We start from the raw sequence: 19,715 nt of genomic DNA on the forward strand, positions 1-19,715 counted from the left end.
TTCAATTTTTTTCTGTCGTTTTTTAGAAGACATAAAACGACGTTTTTGCCCACACACGGTCAATTAAATTGACGTTTTTGAAAATGACGTTTTTTTCCATCGCAGAAAGTGATGGTGTGTACGCGGCATTAGAAACAACTGAAGCCACAGTTAGCATACCAATAATGATGTTCAGAAGGAGATAGACAACAAGAATCCATCTTGTTCTATTAGAAAAGGTGTAAGGAAAGAAACATTGTGGACATTGGATAATTATTGGATAATCCACAATTCTCTATTCTTTATACAATAAAGTAAATAAGGAAGAGAAATAATCTGAAGATGTAAATATTACAGTCAAAATGACTTCAAAACAGAAAATTAATAGGTAGATTCACATAGAACAGTGCAAAGTTGCGGCGGCGTAGCCTAGCGTCTTTACACTACGCCGCCTTAAGTAAGAGAGGAAAGTACATGATTCTGAAAGCACTTACCTCCTTACTTAGGGCGGCGTAGTGTAAACATGGCGGGCGTAAGGGCGCCTAATTCAAATGGGTTGGGGGGGGCGTGTTTAATGGTAATGAGGCTTGACCTCACATTTTTGACGTTTTTTTTACACTGCGCATGCGCCGGGCGCCTACATTTCCCAGGGCGCATTGCGGCTAAGTACGCCGTACGGGCCTATTGATTTTGACGTGGACGTAAACGACGTAACTCCCGATTCGCGGACGACTTACGCAAACGACGTAAAAAATTCCAACCTCGGGGCGGGAACGGCGGCCATACTTTAACATTGTTATTCCACCTCATAGGTGGAATAACTTTAGGCCGCCTAAGGCCTTACGGAAACGGCGTAAAGCGACTGCGGCGGCCGGGCGTACGTTCGTGAATCGACGTAGAAGCTCATTTACATAATCTACGCCGGCCGCAATGGAAGCGCCACCTAGCGGCCATCCAAAAAATTGCAATCTAAGATAAGCCGTCGTATCTTAGATATGTTTAAGCGTATCTCTGTTTGAGCATACACTTAAACATACGGCGGCGTAGATTCTGAGTTAGGCCGGCTTATCTACTGTACAGTAAAGTACCATTTCGTGCCAGTGAAATTACTGCTACACCCCCACTCCAGTGCATTGTGCGTAACAGCCAAACTCCTAATCACAAGTGTCCTCATAGAGACTTGTACTGAAGAAGAAGAGTGTGACAGACCGTGCCTGAGTGATGATAACTAAATGCAAAAGGTGCCTTATGGACTGTACAGTCATATTTAGACCCTGCCCAACAGCTGTAAGGAAAAATTCAGGTAACACCATGAAAATGTTGTTGCTAGTACGATATTCGGCAGCATATCTGTTTTTGTGACTTTGACTGTACTTCAAGGAAAGCACTAAAATAACCAAAAATCTGAGCTTTCTAGAAAATACTGTGCATTCTTTTAAACATGTTCAACAATGAGATGTAACATTTTGTTGTACTACATTGGGCCTGATTTACCAAGCCTTTACTCCATGACTCATGGAGTAAAAGCAGGAGTAGCAGCCGTTTGGCCATTTACTAAAGAAATACGCTGCTAGTGCAGTGTATTTCCCTAGTTACTAATGTGCTCCGTGCGCCCAGGAGAGGGTGCATTGTGCACCAGTACAGACCTGGCGCACGGCACATTAAACTATAAATTGCGGGGGTTTGGGCGGGAGTTTATTAAGGGGGGAGGTGGGGGGATGCAGGGGAAGTGAAGTGACATGTGTTTTGAAGTGTTTGGCGGGCCGAATTGAAAGGGAAAGTGTTTTTTGAAAACAGATCCCCGTACGCTTGCACAGTGCGCCTGAACCTCGGGAGGTTCATTTGCATACTGGGCATGCGCAGAGAGAAAAGTCAGGGATTCCCGTGCGCCTTGTCAGTACGCCGTGAAAATCTTGGTAAATACCAAGCGGCGTACCCGTGAATGCGCTGCGTGACGCGGCGCACGGGAATCTCCGAGCTGTTTTCAGCCCTGAAGGGGAACTCGGCGCCAAATTTCAAACTTGAAATCGGCGCGGGTCCCCCTTCAGGGCTACATTAGGCTCTTAGGCTTGGTCCGGAACGTGAGGGGTTAAACCCGCGCCGATTCGGCGCGGGGGTCCCCCCCAGATCCAAACCAAGCCCTCATCCCAAGCATGCAGTCTGGCCCGGACAGGAATGGGGGAGGGGACGAGCGAGCGGCCCCCCCCTCCTGAGCCGTACCAGACCGCATGCCCTCAACATGGGGGAGTGTGTGCTGTGGGGGAGGGGGGCACTGCCCCCCCACCCCACAGCACTCTTGCCCCCATGTCGATAGGGACAAGAGCCTCTTCCCGACAACCCTTGCCATTGGTTGTCGGGGTATGCGGGCGGGGCTAATCGGAATCTGTGAGCTCCCTTTAATAAGGGGGCCCCCAGATGCCGGCCCCCCACCCTATGTGAATGAGTATGGGGTACATCGTACCTCTACCCATTCACATGGGGGAAATGTAAAGTAAAAAAAAAACACCACACAGAATAAAATATTTTATTAATCTGCTCCGGAGCCCCCCCTTTCTTCTTTAGCTCTCTTAGAAGGGGGGGTTTCTTCTCTCCCGATCTTCCGCCGGGACCCTGGGCTTCGGTGATTTCTGCCGGGGGAGGGCGCCATCCCTCGGTCCTCTCCGGAGCCTTCCGCCGGATGCCCCCACCCCATTTAAGCTCTTTTTCATTAGGGAGGGGCATCCGGACTTCGGGGTCTTCTGCCGGGGGATGGCGCCTATCCCCCGGTCTTTCCGGTGCCTTCCGCCAGGGTTCCGGTCTTCCTGGTCTTCTGCCGGGGGTGCGCCAACTCCCCGGTCTTTTCTCTTCTGTCTTCTCTGCTCCCTCTTCTGCCTGGCTCCCCCGCGGAGCCAGGGCTTTCTTCCGTCTTCTTTCTTCTCCCTTCCTTCTTCTGCCTGTCTCCTCCGGGAGCCCAGGGCTTGTCTCCGCTGTCTTCTCCCTTCTCTTCCATTGGATGTTGACACGACGAGGTCCGGCGCTGGAATGCCGTCTGAGCAGTGGGCATGGACTTATATAGGGCAATGCCACCATGTGACCTCAACCCATGTGACATCACATTCCCATCATGCCCAGGGAATGTGATGTCACATGGGTTGAGGTCACATGGTGGCATTACCCTATATAAGTCCATGCCCGCCGCTGACACGGCATGTCAGCGCGGAACCTCGTCGTGTCAACATCGAATGGAAGAGAAGGGAGAAGACAGCGGAGACAAGCCCTGTGCTCCCGGAGGAGACAGGCAGAAGAAGGAAGAGAGAAGAAAGAAGACGGAAGAAAGCCCTGGCTCCGCGGGGGAGCCAGGCAGAAGAGGGAGCAGAGAAGACAGAAGAGAAAAGACCGGGGAGTTGGCGCACCCCCGGCAGAAGACCAGGAAGACCGGAACCCTGGCGGAAGGCACCGGAAAGACCGGGGGATAGGCGCCATCCCCCGGCAGAAGACCCCGAAGTCCGGATGCCCCTCCCTAATGAAAAAGAGCTTAAATGGGGTGGGGGCATCCGGCGGAAGGCTCCGGAGAGGACCGAGGGATGGCGCCCTCCCCCGGCAGAAATCACCGAAGCCCAGGGTCCCGGCGGAAGATCGGGAGAGAAGAAACCCCCCCTTCTAAGAGAGCTAAAGAAGAAAGGGGGGGCTCCGGAGCAGATTAATAAAATATTTTATTCTGTGTGGTGTGTTTTTTTTACTTTACATTTCCCCCATGTGAATGGGTAGAGGTACGATGTACCCCATACTCATTCACATAGGGTGGGGGGCCGGAATCTGGGGACCCCTTTATTAAAGGGGTCTCTCAGATTCTGATAAGCTCTCCGCCCGCATACCCCGACAACCAACGGCCAGGGTTGTCGGGAAGAGGCTCTTGTCCCTATCGACATGGGGGCAAGAGTGCTTTGGGGTGGGGGGGCAGTGCCCCCCTCCCCCACAGCACACACTCCCCCATGTTGAGGGCATGTGGTCTGGTATGGCTCAGGAGGGAGGGGGGCGCTCGCTCGTCCCCACCCCCATTCCTGTCTGACCAGACTGCGTGCCTGGGATAAGGGCTTGGTTTGGATCTTGGGGGGGGGGGCACGCTATTTTTTTGGGCCCCGGTTTAACCCCTTATGTTCCAGACCAAGCCTAAGAGCCTGGTATGCACCTGGAGGGAACCCACCTTATTTTTTTTGGGGGGTTCTGGAGTTCCCCTTCATGAACAGCGATCTGTCATTTACACATGTCAGTCCCATCCCCCCCCCTACAGTTAGAACACACCCAGGGAACATATTTAACCCCTCCCTCGCACCTAGTGTTAACCCCTTCCCTGCCAGTGGCATTTTTTGAGTAAGCAATGCATTTTTTACAGCACTGATTGCTAGAAAAATGCCAATGGTTCCAAAAAAGTGTTCGATGTGTCCGCCATAATGTCGCAGTACCGATAAAAATCGCTGATCGCCCCAATAACTAGTTAAAACAAAAAAAAAAAAAATTTGTAGACGCTATACCTTTTGCAAAAACCAAACACTAAACGCTATTTGCGATTTTTTGGAACCAAAAAGATGTAGAATACGTATCGGCCTAAACTGAGGGCTTTTTTAGTTTTTTGAATATATATTTTTGGGGATATTTATTATAGCAAAAAGTAAAAATAATTTTTACATATGTGGGCGGGACTTACGCAAGTCCCGCCCACATATATAAACATCGTTCAAACCACACATGTGAGGTATTGACGCGTGCGTTAGAGCGAGAGCAATACTTTTACCACTAGACTTTCTTTGTAACTATAAACTGGTAACCTGGAAAAAAAAATAAAAGGTCGCCTATGGGGATATTCACGGAATTCATTTTGGCCCCATTGCAGGAGTGTTTCCAATAGTAAAGCGTGACATGTAAGGTATCTATTTACTCAGTGTAACATCAGCTTTCACATTATCCCCAAAAATTGGGCTCACTTTTGTGTTTTGTTAATTTTTAACCACTTGAGCCCGGACCATATTTCTGGTCAATGACCGGGCAAGTTTTTGTGATTCGGCGCGGCGTCGCTTTAACTGACAATTGCGCAGTCGTGCGACGTGGCTCCCAAACAAAATTGGCAACCTTTTTTTTCACACAAATAGATTATTAAATGTGCGTGTTTACTTCTGTCTTTAACACCTCCCCTTCAGGCTGGAAAGCATCAGATCAGGGGAAACAAAAAAAAAAAGCTCTCATTCCATTGCAGCTTGGTTCCTACATGTGTGATGAACTGAGCATGCTCAAACACTTAGAAAAAAAATATCCTTTCTTTTTAAAAGGTGAAAAACACTCATTGGATGCTCATAGAGCGTGGTTTGGGTTAATTGCAGGTGTGCCCAATTACAAGCTCACCCAAACTAGAGACTGCAATTTGTTCATGTGATTTCAATTGCTTCATTACTAGCACTGTTATAAAAAGCTTGGATCGATCAGTCCTCAGCTGCCCTCAGAAGGGGCAGGCTGGCAGAAATGCTGTTGCTAAACACAAATGTGGTTTGTTGCATGGGTTTTGTTTTATTTTGCCAATGGTTTTGGTTTATTTTTAAATAATGTTCACTTTGATGTATTTGTCTATGTGGCCTTATTTTATGAAAAATGTGTAAAGCTATGGTTAATTAGTATTTTGAAATGTATTTTTGTTTGTTTGTCTTTTTTTGCTTTCCTTGTTTTGTTGACCAATAAAAATTACTTTAAAATTGTTAAGTTTGTCTTTTGTTACTTTTTCATGCTACACATGTTGACAGCTGCAGCTGAACTAGGTTTGGGCCTAACAAATTATGTGTGATTTTTGTCTAAGCTTCTTTCCTGGTGTGTAATCATGAAATGTTTGCCATGTTTATTCTCCCTGACTTTAAAGACAAAAACTGGTAAGTATTTTATTTATTCTGCAGTGGTCCTCAGCCCTCAAGTACCCCCGACAGGACATGTTTTGGGGATTTCTCTTATCAAGAATTGCTGTCCAGACTATTTTAAAGCACATGTGCAAGATGAAGGAAAACCTGCAAACATGGCCTGTGGGGGGGGGGGGGGGGGGGTTTGCTATTGGTGGACAGGCTTGACGTGCTGATTTACAGCACTGTGCTTAAATCTAGCGCAAGGCAATCCTATTCAAATTGTGGGTGTTTGAGGGAAGCCAAGTGAGTGTTAGAACCCCTGCTTTGTGTTTTTTTATTTTTGTGTTGAGCTTTGTGTCCCTTTTCTTAAAATTGGCTTCACTTCCTGTCACACAGCTGAACAGGAAGTGAGGTTAAAACCCTACCAGTGTCATTTCTTGGGGACACCGGTCAATCTAACTAGTGTCCCCATTAAGCAAATTGCACTCCAGCACTGCTGTGTACACCCCAAATCATGGGTCTTCAAACTACGGCCCTCCAGTTGTTCAGGAACTACAATTCCCATCATGCCTAGTCATGTCTGTGAATGTCAGTGCATTACAAGGCCTCATGGGATGTGTAGTTCTACAACAGCTGGAGGGCCGTAGTTTGAGGATCCCTGCCCCAAATGATTATTTAGTTTGGGGTTTAGTAAAGGCAAAGCCACTCTGCAGTACAAGCATAGTTGCTGAAAATCTGAGAGGAAGCACTGATAGTTTTAACATCCAATCCTGTAGAAGCAAAGTTGTTTTGTTTTCTTCCTTGCTTTGCACTTGTAGGAGTGGATTTGCCTTTAGTAAATGGACCCCAAAGTCCAAGATCCCTAATAATTTGGGGTGTACACAGCAAAATGCTAGAGTGCAATTTACATAATGGGAAACTATTTAGATTGATCTCTGTGTCCACAAGAAAATATATTAGTAAGGTTTTACCCTCACTTCCTGTTTGGCTATGTGACAGGAAGTGAATGAATTAGAAAGGGTGAAGACACCTCACAAATGTTGTCACTATCAGGGGTGCAGACATCCCCCAAAAAATGAGCAGATAATACTTATTTGCAAATTAATAATTTTTTAGTTAACATTGGGTGGGGTGCTCTAACACACACATTCCTACATATTAGCAACGCTCTATCCTGGCCTATTGGCATGGTTATATTTTCTTAGGGCTCTCAATAAAACTCTATGAAATTTGTGCTTAAACTAGAACCAGGGGCGGACTGACAACTCATGGGGCCCCCGGGCAATAGAAGATTATGGGGCCCCTCTGGCTTACAGATGACCACCACGCCAGGAGGTAGTGCAGAGGCGGGCAGCTAAAATCTTGGGATATTCACATTAAAAGCATGTCATTTTCGGACATATCAGGGACAGATCTAAAAAAAACACAGATTTTTACATACTGTCCCTGGTTTTACTGAGCCTGGCAACCCGGATGGGGCCCCCTAGTGGCATGGGGCCCTCGGGCAGTGCCCAAGTGACTCAATGGTCAGTCCGCCCCTGACAAGAACTATAATCAACAAGTTTTATTTTCTTTCATTTTGGATAGAGTGAGGGAGGGTTATAGGCCCTGTCAGTTTATTTTGTATTATCTGTGTCCAATTGGGGAGATTTGCCTTCACTTCCTGCCCCATAGCCAAACAGGAAGTGAGAGAAAAACTATGCAAATTAACCACTTCCCGCCCAGCCTATGGCCGATTTACGTCCGGGAAGTGGTTACACAATCCTGACAGGACGTCCTGCAGGATTTCATGCCGCACGCGCCTGTGGGGGCACGCAGCGCGGCGATCGGTGATGCGGGGTGTCAGTCTGACACCCTGCATCTCCGATCTCGGTAAAGAGTCTCTCACGGAGACGGAGACTCTTTACCACGTGATCAGCCGTGTCCAATCACGGCTGATCACGATGTAAACAGGAAGAGCCATCGATGGCTCTTCCTCACTCGCGTCTTACAGACGCCAGTATAGGAGAGCCGATCGGCGGCTCTCCTGACAGGGGGCGTTCGCGCTGATTGTTTATCAGCGCAGCGCCCCCTCGGATCACCACACTGGACCACCAGGGATGCCCACCCTGGACCACCAGGGTGTGCAAAAACAAAAAAAATATAGAACAAAAAAACAAAAAGCATTAAAAAATAAGAAAAAAGATGCCAATCAGTGCCCACAAATGGGCACTGACTGGGAAAATCAGTGCCACCCCACAGTGCCCATCCATGCACAGTGCCCACCTATCAGTGCCCACCTGTGCCACCCATAAGTATCCATCAGTGCCACCCATAAGTGCCGCCCATAAGTATCCATCAGTGCCACCCATAAGTGCCGCCCATCTGTGCCGCCCATGAGTGCCCATCAGTGCCGCCTATGAGTGCCCATCAGTGCCGCATAGCAGCGCCGCCAATCAATGCCACCTCATCTGTGCCGTCAGTACTACCTCATCGATGTCCATCAGTGCCATCTCATTGGGGCCCATCAGTGCCGCCATATCAGTGCCCGTAATTGAAAGAGAAAAACTTATTTACAAAAAAATTAACCTAAAAAAAGAAAAAGGTTTTTTTGTTTCAAAATTTGCAGTCTTTTTTTAGTTGTTGCGCAAAAAAAAAACGCAGAGGTGATCAAATAACAACAAAAGAAAGCTCTATTTGTGGGGAAAAAAGGACGCCAATTTTGTTTGGGTACAGTGTTGTATGACCGCGCAATTGCCATTCAAAGTGCGACAGTGTTGAAAGCTGAAAATTGGCTTGGGCGGGAAGGTGCGTAAGTGCCTGGTATGGAAGTGGTTAAGGGAATCCAGTGCCCCCCCAGAACTAGTGTGTGGGTCCCCTGAAAATTACTGGGCGGGGTTATACAAAAACAGGGTGTGACCTTGACAGGAAGGGGTTGGTCATTTTTCTATTAGGAGGTGCAGATATGTAGTCAGGCCTAGGGCAGAACCAAACCTTAATATACTACTGCATATTAGGGCTTATTTAGACCGGAACCGATTTACAGCGTGTTTTTATATTGTGGGAGGAAACCCACGCAGGCACAGGGAGAACATGCAAACTCCATGCAGATGCTGTCACGGGCGGGATTCGAACCAACGACTCTTTTGCTGCTAGGTCAAAGTGCTATACACTACACCACTGTGGTGAACGAACATGATTGCAGCTGAAAGCATGAGATCTTTTTTTTTTTTTTTCAATACCATGCTTTCCAGCCTTATTGACCCCGCCTCTCTCCATAAAGAGGACCTGTCACACACTAGTCCTATTACAAGGGATGTTTACATTCCTTGTAATAGGAAGAAAACTGATCATTTTTTTTTTATTTTTTTATTTCAGTGTAAAACATTATAAAACTAAATAAAAATAAATAAGAAAACCCCAAAAAAAAAATTTAAAGCGCCCCGTCGCGACGAGCTCGCGCACAGAAGCAAACGCATACGCGAGTAGCGCCCGCATATGAAAACAGTATTCAAACCACACAAGTGAGGTATCGCCGCGATCGTTAGAGTGAGAGCAATAATTCTAGCCCTAGACCTACTCTGCAACTCAAAAAATGCAACCTGTAGAATTTTTTAAACGTCGCCTATCGAGTTTTTTAAAGGGTAAAAGTTTGACGCCATGCCACGAGCGGGCGCAATTTTTAAGCGTGACATGTTGGGTATCATTTTACTCGGCGTAACATTATCTTTCACAATATAGAAAAAAATTGGGCAAAATGTATTGTTGTCCTATTTTTTAATTCAAAAAAGTGATTTATATCCAAAAAAAGTGCGCTTGTAAGACCGCTGCGCAAATACGGTGTGACAAAAAGTATTGCAATGACTGCCATTTTATTCCCTAGGATGTCTGCTAAAAAAAAATATATAATGTTTGGGGGTTCTGATTAATTTTCTAGCCAAAAAATTGTGATTTTCACATGAAGGAGAGAAGTGCCAGAATTAACCCGGTGGGCAAGTGGTTAAAGTACTCATGGCTATAAAGAATAGAGGCATTGCTCATTAAAAAAAAAAAAAAAAAAAGGGGGTCCCTCCAAATTAAATTACCAGGCCCTTCAGGTCTGGAATGGATATTAAGGGGAACCCCGCCGTAAAAACCCCCCAAAAAAAAGACGTGCGGTTCCCGGCAAATATCCATTCCAGACCCTTCAGGTCTGGTGTGGATTTTAAGGGGAACTCCACCCCAAATTGAAAAAAAAAATGGCGTGGAGTCCCCCTAAAAATCCACACCAGACCCTTATCCGAGCACGTTGACCTGGCCGGCCGCAGAAAAGAGGGGGGGACAGAGTGCGGCCCCCCCCCTCTCCTGAACCGCACCAGGCCACATGCCCTCAACATGGGGAGGATGTCCCCATGTTGATGGGGACAAGGGTCTCATCCCCACAACCCTTGCCCGGTGGTTGTGGGGGTATGCGGGCGGGAGGTTTATCAGAATCTGGAAGACCCCTTTAACAAAGGGGACCCCCAGATCCTGACCCCCCCCCTGTGTGAAATGGTAATGGGGTACATTGTACCTCTACCATTTCACCCCAAAAAAAATGTCAAAGTGATAAAAATTACAGTAGCCGGTTTTTGACAAATCTTTTAATAAAGTCTTCTTTTCTTCTTTCCTTCGGGGTTCTTCCGCTGCTTCATTCTTCTCGTCCACATCTTGCCCGACGTCTTCTTCTATCTTCTCCGTCCGTCCTTCCGCCTTCTGGTCCCGCATCTTGCCCGTTGTCTTGTCCTGTCGCCTCCTCGTCCGCATCTTGGGTCTTCTGCGGTCTTCTTCTCGGTCCGCCGCCTTCTCGTCCCCTGCGTTTGAATTGTAATTGGCCGCCGTTTTCCCGCTCCTGGGACCCGCCCCCCTCTGACGCCACAAGTAAACTCCTTAGAAGGTCATGTGCGTCAGAGGGGGGCGGGGTCACATGAGTGTGACACGGCGGGAACTTCTTCTCCGGGCGGCGCGATTGAAATTGAATTCCCCCGCTGTGTGACGCTCTGCGACCCCGCCCCCCTCTGACGCACATGACCTTCTAAGGAGTTTACTTGTGGCGTCAGAGGGGGGCGGGTCCCAGGAGCGGGAAAACGGCGGCCAATTACAATTCAAACGCAGGGGACGAGAAGGCGGCGGACCGAGAAGAAGACCGCAGAAGACCCAAGATGCGGAGGAGGCGACAGGACAGGACAACGGGCAAGATGCGGGACCAGAAGGCGGAAGGACGGACGGAGAAGATAGAAGAAGACGTCGGGCAAGATGTGGACGAGAAGAATGAAGCAGCGGAAGAACCCCGAAGGAAAGAAGAAAAGAAGACTTTATTAAAAGATTTGTCAAAAACCGGCTACTGTAATTTTTATCACTTTGACATTTTTTTTGGGGTGAAATGGTAGAGGTACAATGTACCCCATTACCATTTCACACAGGGGGGGGGTCAGGATCTGGGGGTCCCCTTTGTTAAAGGGGTCTTCCAGATTCTGATAAACCTCCCGCCCGCATACCCCCACAACCACCGGGCAAGGGTTGTGGGGATGAGACCCTTGTCCCCATCAACATGGGGACATCCTCCCCATGTTGAGGGCATGTGGCCTGGTGCGGTTCAGGAGAGGGGGGGGGGCCGCACTCTGTCCCCCCCTCTTTTCTGCGGCCGGCCAGGTCAACGTGCTCGGATAAGGGTCTGGTGTGGATTTTTAGGGGGACTCCACGCCATTTTTTTTTTCAATTTGGGGTGGAGTTCCCCTTAAAATCCACACCAGACCTGAAGGGTCTGGAATGGATATTTGCCGGGAACCGCACGTCTTTTTTTTTTTTGGTTTTTACGGCGGGGTTCCCCTTAATATCCATTCCAGACCTGAAGGGCCTGGTAATTTAATTTGGGGGAACCCCTACACATTTTTTTGTTTGTTTTATGAATGAATCCCTTTAGAATTGTCAGAGCCGACAATTCATTATAGCCGCGTGTGAATTTTTAAATGACTTTTTTCCTTCAGAATGTCACTTTGTGCAGGGGGAGTTCTAAGTGCGGGAAAAATGCGCTATTTCACATGCTGACATTACACCCCCCCTAGGTACGAAATTTAAAGGAATATTTCACTTTTATTGTTTCACTTTAAGAATTATTAATTTCACTGCTCCCGAAAAAACGGCCGTTTTAAAAAATAAAAAAATCATTGATACATGTTCCCTGGGACAGGACTGAGGTCCCCAAACACTTTTTAGGACAAAACTTGCAGATTAGCCTTTAAAATGAACACTTTTGATTTCTCCCATAGACTTCTATAGGGAGTTCGGCGCGGCTTTACATATTAGTTTCAATGCGCCGGCTGCTACGCTGGTTCATGCGCCTGATTAAGCCTCCACCCGGAGTACTAATTAACGCATGAACCAGCGCAGCGCACATAGCTTAGTAAATCAGGCCCTTTGTGTCTACAAAGAACTCTATTTTGCGAAATAAAAGTTATTGCTATGACAGTGCCCATGGCAATACAAAAGGATGGCAGCATTGATGAGGTGTATTGTTAATATTACCTTTGAATGAAAATCCCCATAAAACAACTTGTATAATACCAGATGTCAAGCTTTAGATCATTATCCCATACCCATGCATACCCATTGGTTATGATGCATACACATACCTGGGCTGCCTGCATTTCAACTTCGATTTTTGTCTTGTCTGCAGGGAATAGGTTTTGTGGAGGACTGACCAATGCTTCATTTCTCTCAATCCACATAATAAAAGCAGAAAACTCCTTTTCTTGCCTAAAAACATAATCAAGCATTACAGAGTGCTCTCATCACATTGCTGTGACTTTAGATTCCAAAATACCTGACAGTTACCTCAAAAAAATAAACGTTAACAGGATTTTAAAAATTAGCTGTAAAGATTCCATGCAATGCACAATATCTATGTACTCTAATTTTTACTCAATACAAATTATTACATGGTATGTACCAGATAATTCTAAGATTATTATTGGATTGGATTATACCTCTGCCAATGTGCTAGCAATTGCTCCAGCAAGGAGTGCCTCTCTTTAGCTTGCGTCCAGGCAGTTTCAATTCGTTGTTGTAGGTTTGAGGTCTGCTGCACTGCTTTATCCTTATTTGTGAGATTACGAGCACCAGCAGTCAGGGAATGAATTCTGGTTTTCAAGGTTTCAACATCATGACAAATATCCTGTGAGTAACAGCAAACACATTTTATAGAATACTGTAATGATTAAGCAAGGGCCATCAAAAAGAGGTAAGGAGAGAAATAGTGAGAAGTGAGTGTGACTACCGATTATCATTTTGCTCTGCAACTTTGCTCTGCGGATTTATACATACAGCGGGTAAAATAAGTATTGAACAATTCACCATTTTTCTAACTAAATATATTTCTACGGCCTTGTACACACGACCGAACATGTCCGCTGAAAGTGGTCCGTCGGACCAGTTTCCGCGGACATGTTCGGTCGTGTGTAGGGCCGACCGGACAGTTTCCCGGCCTAGCGACAGGTTTCCAGCGGACAAAAGTTTCTTAGCATGCTAGGAAACTTGTCCGCTGGAAGCCTGTCCGTCGGACATGTCCGATGGTCAGTACGACTCATCGGATATGTCCGCTGGCCTGAAATCCCACGCATGCGTCGCAAGTGATTCGAAGCATGCGTGGAAGCATTGAACTTCCTGGTGCGCGATTGTCGCAGCGTCATCGTCGCCGCCACGTCACCATGTATTCTGTCCGTGGGGAATTTGGTCTGATGGTGTGTACACACATCAGACCAAATGATCCCAGCGGACATGTCCGATGAAAACGGTCCGCGGACCGTTTTCATCGGACATGTTGGGTGGTGTGTACGAGGCCTGAGGGTGCGATTGATATGACAGTTTCACCACATGTCGGTAACAACCCATGCAATCCATACATACAAAGAAACCAAAACAAATACGTAATGTGTAATAAAATGGAATGACACAGAGAAAAAGTTTTGGACATGCTAACTGAAATGTAGTTAATATTTCGTATACAATCCTTTGTTGGCATTGACAGCTTCAAGATGACTCCTGTATGAAGAAACTAGTCACATGCATTGATCAGGTGTGGTTTTGGCCCATTCTTCCACACAAACAGTCTTCAAATCTTGAAGGTTCCGTGGGCCTCTTCTATGAACTCTGGGCCAGATTCACAGAAGAGATACGACGGCGTATCTCTGATACGCCGTCGTATCTCTCAGAGTATCTATGCGACTGATTCATAGAATCAGTTCCGCATAGATAGCCATAAGATCCGGTGTAATTGACTTACATCGTCGGATCTTAGGATGCAGTACCTCGGCCGCCGCTGGGTGGAGTTTGCGTCGTTTTCCTGCGTGGGGTATGCTAATAGGCATTTACAGCGATGACGGTTTTCGCATTCGTTAAATCGTCGCTAGTAATTTTTTCCCGTCGCAAATTTACACCTGCTTTAACATGGCTTAACTTTAGACCAGCCATGTTAAAGTATGGCCGTCGTTCCCGGGTCGAATTTCAATTTTTTTTTGTTTTGGCGTAAGACGTCCGGGAATTTCCAAACTGAGCATGCGCAGTACGTCTGGCGCGGGAGGGCGCCTAATTTAAATGGTACACGCCCCATTTTAATTGGGCGGGCTTGCGCCGGCCGTGTTTACGATACACCGCCGCAAGTTTACAGGTAAGTGCTTTGTGGATCAGGCACTTACACTGAAAATTTGCGGCGGTGTAACATAAACAGGTTACGTTGCGCCGCCGCAAAGGTACGAGAATCTGGCCCTCTGATCTTTTGTTCTTTCCATAGATTTTCTATTTGATTCAGGTGAATGGCTGGGCCATTCTAAAAGCTTTATTTTCTTTCTTTGAAACCAATTGAAAGTTTCCATGGCTTTAAGTTTGGGATCATTGTCTTGCTGAAATGTCCACCCTTATTTCATCTTCATCATCCTGGTAGATGGCAGCAGATTTTTGGTACGTTTTTTCCATTCATCCTTCTTTCAATGGCATAAAGTTTGCCAGTACCGTATGCTGAAAAACTCTGCATTCAGTGTAGACTAAATATACAGTCAATGCAGGCACTGTAGTTTATATAACACAGCGTATTGAAGTGGTTAAGAGGAAACCTGCTCCAAAAAAAAAATGCCCTTCTGGTCTGGTATGGATTTTAAGGGGAACCCCCCAAAATCCATACCAGACCCATATGCCAGCATGCAACCTTGCAGTCTGCAGGAAAAGGGGGGGCGAGAGAGTGCCCCCCTCCTGAATCGTACCAGGCCACATGCCCTCAGATCCCAGCCCCCCCATGTGAATGGGTATGGGGTACATTATAGACAAAGAGGTGATACTCAGTCCCCAATAGTATGCACACAACAAAAATGCCCTTGGGACTTTTAAGGAGGATAAATATTACAAATGATTTAAAAAACACAATTAATGCAAGAAAAATAAAACTAAATAATAAATGTCGACATATGAATCAATATTGCATTTTTATCATAGACCTTTCCATGAGATCTGATTGTGTCATGCAGATGACTGTTATGCCTTGTACACACAATCTGATTTTTCGTCGGGATAAACTCAGATGGATTTTTCAGACCGAATTCCGTTCAAGCTGTCTTGCATACACACTGTCACACCAAATTCCGACCGTCAAGAAGGCGGTGACATACAACACTACGACGAGCCGAGAACAATTAAGTTGATTCTGAGAATGCATGTTTTTTTCCCGTTGGAGTTCCCTACAGACGAACGGAAAAAAAGAGAACATGTTCTCTTTCTAAATTCCGACGAGAAAAAGTCAGATGGAGCACACACATGGTCGGAATATTAGATGAAAAAATTCCGTCTGACTTTTTCCATCGGAAATTCTGATCGTGTGTACAAGGCATTAGTAGTCTAGGAGGACTGTGCTAGGTCTCGATGCGTTTCGTGAGAAGAGTCTCGCTTCTTCTGGAGGAGCACAGATGTATGCGGATGATAGGGTACTCCTGGCCTACTAGCTAATATGAATGACTCTTTTCGAAGATCAAAAAATATATGTAAATAAATGTGTACGCAGATGGGTATGATACCCTATACTTATAAAAAAAAAGAATGAATGGATAAATGCACACACTGCCAACCATACCACAAAGCTAATCACACCCCCGGGAGCTGTGGAAGGATGGGGAGATGTAACCAGTGGGAAACCGCAAAACCCAGAACCGGAGCAGAACATATATATCCAAAATGCCACAGACCAGTCACTGTTGCATTTGTGCATCTCCCTCCCAGTTTGGGATATATATCTTCCGCTCCGGTTTCAGGTTTTGCGGTTTCTGACTTTTAAACACTTAAAGCGGAGTTCCACCCAAAAGTGAAACTTCCGCTCATTGGATTCCACGCCCCCTCCAGTGCAACAATTGGCACCTTTCAGAGGGAGGGGGGACAGGATACCTCCGGGCCAGTAGGAGATAGGAGCAGACCTCGCGTATGCGCAGTAGGGTTTCTGGCGTGAAGCCGAAAGGCTACACTGCCAGGTACACTTACCCGCAATGGTGGCCAACATCGCTGGATTCCAGGACAGGTAAGTGTCCATTTATTAAAAGCCAGCAGCTGCAGTATGTGTAGCTTTTGTTTTTTAATATTTGTTTTGGGGCGGAACATTGCTTTAAGGACCAAGCCTTTTTCTGAGATTTGTTGTTTACAAGTTTAAAACTGTTTTTGTTTGCTAGAAAATTACTTAGAACCCCCAAACATTATACATTTTTTTCTAACACCCTAGAGAAAAAAATGGCAGCCATTGCAATACTTTCTGTCACACCATATTTGCGCAGCTGTCTTACAAGCACACTTTTTTAGGTAAGAAATACACTTTTTTGAATATAAAAATAAGACAACAGTAAAGTTAGCCTTTTTTTTATATTGTGAAAGATAATATTATGCAGAGTAAATTGATACCCAACATGTCATGCTTCAAAATTGCGCCCACTCGTGGAATGGCGACAAACGTTTACCCTTAAAAATCTCCATAGGTGACGTTTAAAAAATTCTACAGGTTGCATGTTTTGAGTTACAGAGGAGGTTTAGAAGTCTATAATTATTGCTCTCGCTCTAACGATTGCTGCGATACCTCACATGTGTGGTTTGAACACCATTTTCATATGCGGGCGCTGCTCACATATGCGTTCGCTTCTGCACGCGAGCTCGGCGGGAAGGGGCACACTTATTTTTTTTATTATAAACAATCCCTTGTAATAGAAAAAAAGCATGACAGGACCTCCTAATAATGAGATCTGGGGTCAAAAAGACCTCAGATCTCATATTTACACTAAAATGCAATAAAAAAAAAGGCCCCCCACAACAACAGGGCAAGGGTTGTGGGGATGAGGCCCTTGTCCCTATCAACATGGGGACAAGGTGCTTTGGGGGGGACCCCAAAGCACCTTGTCCCCATGTTGAGGGCATGTGGCCTGGTATTGTTCAGGAAGGGGGGTGTGCGCTCTCTCATCCCCTTCCCTTTTCCTGCGGCCTGCCAGGTTTCATGCTCAGATAAGGGTCTGGTATGGATTTTTGCAAGTATAGAAGGTTGCAAAGGTCTTGGGAGAGCTCTTTGCTTTTACCCATCATGAAATGTTTCCTGTGTGACGCTTTGGTAATGAGATACCTTTTTATAGGCCATCAATTAAGACTAAACCAGCTGATATTAATTTGTACTCAAGGTGCAGGATTGCTTTCTAATAACTGATAGATTTCAGCTGGTGTCCTGGCTTTCCATGCCTTTTTGCACCTCCCTTTCTTTGTGTGTTCAATACTTTTTCCCTGTGTTGTTCCATTTTATTACATATAATATAATTTCTGAACTTATTTGTTTTGGTTTCTTTGTAGGTATAGATTGCATGGGTTTTTACCGACATGTGATAAACATTTTGTGCCAGATCCACGTAGAAAGGCGTACATAAAGGCGGGCGTAGCGTATCGTAGTTACGCTACGCCGCCGCAACTTTGAGAGGCAAATGCTGTATTCACAAAGCACTTGCGTCTAAAGTTACGGCGGCGTAGCGTAAATCTGCCGGCGTAAGCGCGCCTAAATCAAATGAGGAACAGGGGGGGTGTGTTTTATGTAAAGTAAGCATGACCCGCTTTTTTCGAACGGCGCATGCTCAGTATCACATCGAATTTTCTAATTAAATTACACCCGCTCAATGCCGAGATGACGTGAACGTAACTTACGCAAAGCCCTATTCGCGAACGTTTTACGCAAACAACGTAAACAACGAAAAATTTGACGCTGTCCCGACGTCCATACTTAACATTGGGTACGCCTCATGAGGCAGGGGTAACGTTACGCCGAAAAAAGCCTTACGTAAACGACAAAAAAAATGCGCCGGGCGGACGTACGTTATGAGAATCGGCATATCTAGCTAATTTGCATACTCTACGCGGAAATCAACGGAAGCGCCACCTAGCGACCAGCGTAAATATGCACCTAAGATCCGTCGGCGTACTAAGACGTACGTCAGTCGAATCTAGCCCACATTCAGGCGTATCTTGTTTTGTGAATACAAAACAAAGATACGCTGGCGCATCGAAGAACTTACGCGGCGTATCAATAGATACGCCGCCGCAAGTTCTTCGTGGATCTGGGCCATAATGTCAATAGCACTTTTAGAAATATCAAAATCAGTGAGAAGTGCAGCGCAAAGAAAACCAATTAAAATTCCATAAACAAAAAAGCAAAAGTCTGTAAATCCAATGAGGTGCCTAGACAGCAACAGAAATTAATCCAGAAACACAGGTAATGCGTGACAATCCTTCCACCTCCAAGATACTTGCTTCGCTCACCTTAATTAATGGACCAAATTAAACAAATTCCTTAACCCTGGGGTGGTACTTTGGATTTTTCAGACAGTTAAAATGATGTGCAATTAGCGTGAAACATGAACAAAGCTCAACAGCTAAGTTGCATTCTTTTTGCAAATGAATATTCTAATGGAAAAACAAAGTTACCCGGTGTGAATTCAGCACTTTGTAAGTCTCTGCTGCAGAAGAACAGTTCTTTACTGGACATGCAAGAGAAGCTTCAATGTTCTCCAGAGAATTTTGAACCTGTAGAACAAATAACAGCAGCTTTAAGACTGACCTATGTTTAGAGCAATGCTGACTGCACATTCTGCAATCAGGTTTTTAAAGGGGAGGTTCACCCTAAAAACGACTTTCTAGTATTACATTTGCCCCCCACATTACAATACAATTATGCCTATTATGTTGTTTTTTTTGTATGCTGTACATACCTTGGTACAGCTAATTCACCCGTGGCTTCCGGGTTGCGAGTCCCGCGGGAGTGGGCGTTCCTAACATGCTGTTGATTGACGTGATGACAAAAAACTAGCTCCCCCCGTCGCGTAAGCTGTGTCACGATTGGCGAAAGGAGCCGAACGGCGAGTCGGCGCTATACTGCGCCTGCGCACCGCCGTTCGGCTCCTTTCGGCAATCGTGACGCAGCTTACGCGATGGGGGGAGCTTGTTTTTGGTCATCACGTCAATCAACAGCATGTTAGGAACGCCCACTCCCGCGGGACTCGCAACCCGGAAGCCACGGGTGAATTAGCTGTACCAAGGTATGTACAGCATACAAAAAAACATAATAGGCATAATTGTATTGTAATGTGGGGGGCAAATGTAATACTAGAAAGTCGTTTTTAGGGTGAACCTCCCCTTTAAGCACAATCGCAGAACTATGATCATGCTGAAAATACATAAAGGCAACAAAAATAAATCCATCCAAAGGCTCAGCGATAGTCAGCATGACCACTTCAAACATACTGCCTGGAAAATTAAAATGTCTTATTTTCAAGTATACTCATAGCTTACATATTTTAAAAAGGTGTCAACATGTTCTTATTCAAAAATGTT

At 45.8% G+C, this 19,715-nt stretch overlaps 1 protein-coding gene across 1 annotated transcript in view; it reads right to left on the bottom strand.

The window, feature by feature from the left end:
* The window catches only part of SYNE1 (spectrin repeat containing nuclear envelope protein 1), a 595,717-nt gene that overhangs the window by 403,117 nt on the left and 172,885 nt on the right, over nucleotides 1–19,715 (bottom strand). The window contains exons 33-35 of the mRNA XM_040350885.1: nucleotides 18,810–18,908; nucleotides 12,821–13,008; nucleotides 12,467–12,590 (exon numbers count right to left, since the gene is read on the bottom strand). Coding sequence (XP_040206819.1) covers nucleotides 12,467–12,590; nucleotides 12,821–13,008; nucleotides 18,810–18,908 — 411 coding nt within the window. The remainder of the gene's footprint in view (nucleotides 1–12,466; nucleotides 12,591–12,820; nucleotides 13,009–18,809; nucleotides 18,909–19,715) is intronic.

This window comes from Rana temporaria, chromosome 4 (genome assembly GCF_905171775.1).
Source record: "Rana temporaria chromosome 4, aRanTem1.1, whole genome shotgun sequence".
Lineage (NCBI taxonomy): Eukaryota > Metazoa > Chordata > Amphibia > Anura > Ranidae > Rana > Rana temporaria.